The sequence below is a fragment of the Eublepharis macularius genome, chromosome 5 (genome assembly GCF_028583425.1).
Source record: "Eublepharis macularius isolate TG4126 chromosome 5, MPM_Emac_v1.0, whole genome shotgun sequence".
Classification (NCBI taxonomy): domain Eukaryota; kingdom Metazoa; phylum Chordata; class Lepidosauria; order Squamata; family Eublepharidae; genus Eublepharis; species Eublepharis macularius.
In genome coordinates, this window is record NC_072794.1 from 144,018,713 (window position 1) to 144,022,348 (window position 3,636).

The 3,636-nt window shown below is 49.5% G+C and overlaps 1 protein-coding gene across 1 annotated transcript; it reads right to left on the bottom strand.

Annotated features, from left to right (window-relative positions):
• Nucleotides 1-263: 263 nt before the first annotated feature.
• On the bottom strand, nt 264-2,770 carry LOC129330983 (P2Y purinoceptor 1-like). The gene has a single exon (XM_054981287.1). The coding sequence runs from the start codon at nt 2,768-2,770 to the stop codon at nt 1,682-1,684; it is 1,089 nt and encodes a 362-aa protein (XP_054837262.1). The 3' UTR covers nt 264-1,681.
• Between the last annotated feature and the right edge of the window lie 866 nt (nt 2,771-3,636).

Genomic DNA, 3,636 nt, shown 5'->3' on the forward strand with positions numbered 1-3,636 from the left:
CTGCAGCAAAAATACTTGTGATTAAAGAGACCAGAAAACAATTAGACCATTGGGTTAAGCTATCGGCTTCACTGAATAACATACACGTGAAAGTTTCCAATGCTTATCCAACAGGTTACTTGCTTTTGTGGGGTGTAACACAAGTGGATGATTTTCTTTGGAAGACAGAGTCACACAACAGAGGCTGTATGCATTCCTGAGGGAGCAACTTGGCTTTAGAAGTCAAACCTTAGACTCTTGCAGGTTGTTCATACGATCTTTTCTGTCATAAATCAACAACAAACCCCTGAAAGGACCAGCTTGCGTAAAACCAAACCACAGCCTCTATACATCTCTGCATCATCAAGAAAAAAGCATTTCCCATTTTAAAACGTTAGAAGCACGAAATGAGTAAATAACACCTACTATAGCTGTTTTTTAGAGTTATCACCACACTGATATATGCATTTCCTCCAGCATGTATTAAACCACATTAACCAATGTGTTCACTTCACAGAATATTGTCTGTACATTTTTTGATTCATAGGAACAAGAGCTTTGCAAGTAAGTCCAGCCAAGTTTCTAGCCCCCAGACATTTTTTGTAACCCATGTGCTCTTGTATATTCGTTGCTGGGAGACAAGTCTTCATGCTTGTCAAGGAGTCCAGACAAGTAGCTGCTAACAAGCCTGAAATAGATCCATACACATCTGTGTTTCCATTTCTACTCACGTTACAGTAAAGGTGGGCTTGCAGAACCAGCCTTCTGTGGCAACTTGCAAGATATGGAACAGCTACAAGTTCTGAACACAGGCTGCCATTTTGAATGGCCATAACATGCTGTCTCCTCCACTCCGATACAGACAAATGAGCATTTTCGGTGTATAGAAACAGAAGAACCTGGGTAAGCCTCATGCTTGAGCTTCTTGTCATTTTTCACAAAGAAAAGGGGTATTGCACACAGGTGTACACATAGGCTGCATGCAACTCAGTACACAGTCAGGATGCTTTAATTATCAGTGGGATTTAAGCAACCCAGTTGCACAGAATTGGTGTCACAATTAACAAACAAGTGCAAGGCTAGATTCCAGTGCAGTGGCATCTTAAAGATCAACAAGATGTTCAGAGTATAAGTGGCTGAGAGCCAAAGCTCTCTTTGTTAGACAGCTTTGACTCTCAAAAGGCTTATACCCTGAAAATCTTGTTTATCTTTTAAGGGGCTGCTGGACTCCAATCTTGCTGTTCTACTGCATACCAACATGGCTACCCACCTGAAACGATCTCCATGGAAGGTGTAAGGCTATGAGCATAAACAAAATAGGCAGGTGAGGAAAAGAAGAGCAGGGCTACAGAGCCTAGCCACACATCACAGACCTTTTGGTAACCCTATCTCAGCAGCATATCAGTGCAATATTGACCCAGAGCACATGCGCATGCTGCAGCAGTGTACTGGTACAATATTGACACAGAGCATATGCACATGGTACGATTGTTCCTGTTCGCAGCCCTCACTGTGTTTCAAAGCCTCGCAAAAACATGTTTGGCAAGAGACAACAGAGGGATGTGACAAATGAGCATGTCCACCACCATCAACAACGCTGCTGTTATACCACCTTCAGCTCTCTTAAAGACTCGTGTCTGTCTTCAGAGAGAAGGGGCACAGTGAAAGAGGAAAGCTCAGGTATGCCAAGTTTTTAATCAAGTCAGAGATCATCAGACACCTCCTCACATTCGTCATTGAGCACAATGCTTAGTTTCTTTGGGTCCAAGGGGCTGTGGGCTCGGCTTTGCAAAAGAGACTCCGCGGCGTGCATGACCCCTCGGCAGAAGGTCCTTAGTCGCGTCACAAGGTCCTCATTGGCCATCAGGTACAGTAGGGGGTTAAGGGAACTGTTCAGGCTGGCCAAGCCTCGAGTCACTTGGTAGGAAACATAGATGTTTTTTAACGTCTGGGTACAAGATCCCTGGAGTTGCCATTTGCGAGACAGCAAGTTAAGGTTCCTGAAGATGTGGTAGGGTAGGAAACAGACCGAGAAAAGAACCATCACCAGAATCGCCAGTTTGATGCTCCTCTGCTTCAGGTTGGGGTCCATGTTTCTGTTCCTCCGGAGGACCACAACCACATGGCAGTAGCATCCAATGATGATGAGAAAAGGGATGACAAAGCCGGTCATCGTTATGACCAGGATATAGGGCAAGTAGTTACTCAAGTTCTCGTGACCCGTTGTGTCATGACACCGAGTGCCCGTCTGGTCCATTTTGCTGAAGATGAAATCAGGGGATAGCTGAAGGATGACCCAGCCCCAAACCAAGATGCTGAGCATGAAAGCAGGACTGAGCGTCTGGCATCTACCCAACATCCTCAGGGGGTACACAATGCCCAGGTAACGATGCACACTGATGCAAGTCAGGAAGCCAATGCTGGCATAAAGATTGAGGTGGAAGAGAAGCCGAGTCAGCCGACACCACTCTTTGCCAAAGAGCCACACGCGGCCCTGGAGATAGTAGGATACCAAGAAGGGCAAAGTAATCACATAAAGCAAGTCAGCCACGCCAAGATTGCACATCAGCACACTGAGGGTGCTCCAGCTGCCCTTCCGAGAGCTTGCGCATAAGTTCCACAAACCCAGCCCGTTCCCCAGAAGTCCCAGCAGGGTCACAACCAAGTAAACAGAGGGCAGGAACTTCTCAGGGAAAAGTGTGTTGACGGGACACAGAATTTCAATGTCTGCGCTGGCATCCAGACTGGAGTTGGTCAAGTCATCAGCCCATGTTTCTTTCTTCAAGTCCATGGTGCAGGCGAGGTGGGCAGGAGAAAGGGGAGCCAGGAATGTGCCAAAGGGGATCCCCCTCCTAGGATGCAGTCATGGAAAGGAGAAGCTACAGCAGAGGACGATTCTCTGCATTCCCAAGTGAAGCTGTAGCAAAGAAGACTGCATCCGCGGGCAGTAAAGGGTGGCCGCTTAGCACTCGAAAAGACGCGCTGGAAGGGCCTTAGACCCGTAACACAGTGGAAAGGGAGGACAGGAGCGACTCAAAGAAGGAAAAGGGAGGCTGGGGCGTCGCAGGACAGAGTGATGGGCGAGTGGAGAAGGGAGGGTAGTAGGAGAAAAGAGTGCAGGAGAGATTCCTCGACGGGGTTACAGCAGGTAATTCCTCGAAGGTGACGAGCAGGGGGCTGAAGCTTTGGGTGCTGGTTCTCTTGCAGCTCCCCGATCTCACCCCTCTCCGGCTCCTCGGAGCCTTGGCTTGCCCGCGGGTTCGAAAGCGTCGCCTTCGGACGTGCTGCTCGGCGTCAAGGCGTCTGCCCCGCTTCGAGGACCCGCTAGTGGAAGTGGCTCCCAGCCTGCTGCGAGGTTGCGGCGCGTCGGGATATCAGCCCCGGGCAGGAGAGGCGGGACGGGACGGGACGGGACGGGGAAGGAGGGAGGGAGGGGGAGGGGCCCGAGAGCGAAGGAGGGAGACGGAAAACAAAAGGAAGCGGCTGGAGGCGGAGAGGCGGGGAAGGGGGCAAGAGAGGCGTCGGCGCGGTGTCCCTGACCTTGAACCTTGACCCAAAAAAAAGCTGCCTGTATTTCCTCGCTTTTGCAAAGCCGCTGGGTCTTAAAACCATAAAGGGGAGCCTTGTGGCACCTTGCAGACTAACAACGTTTGATTT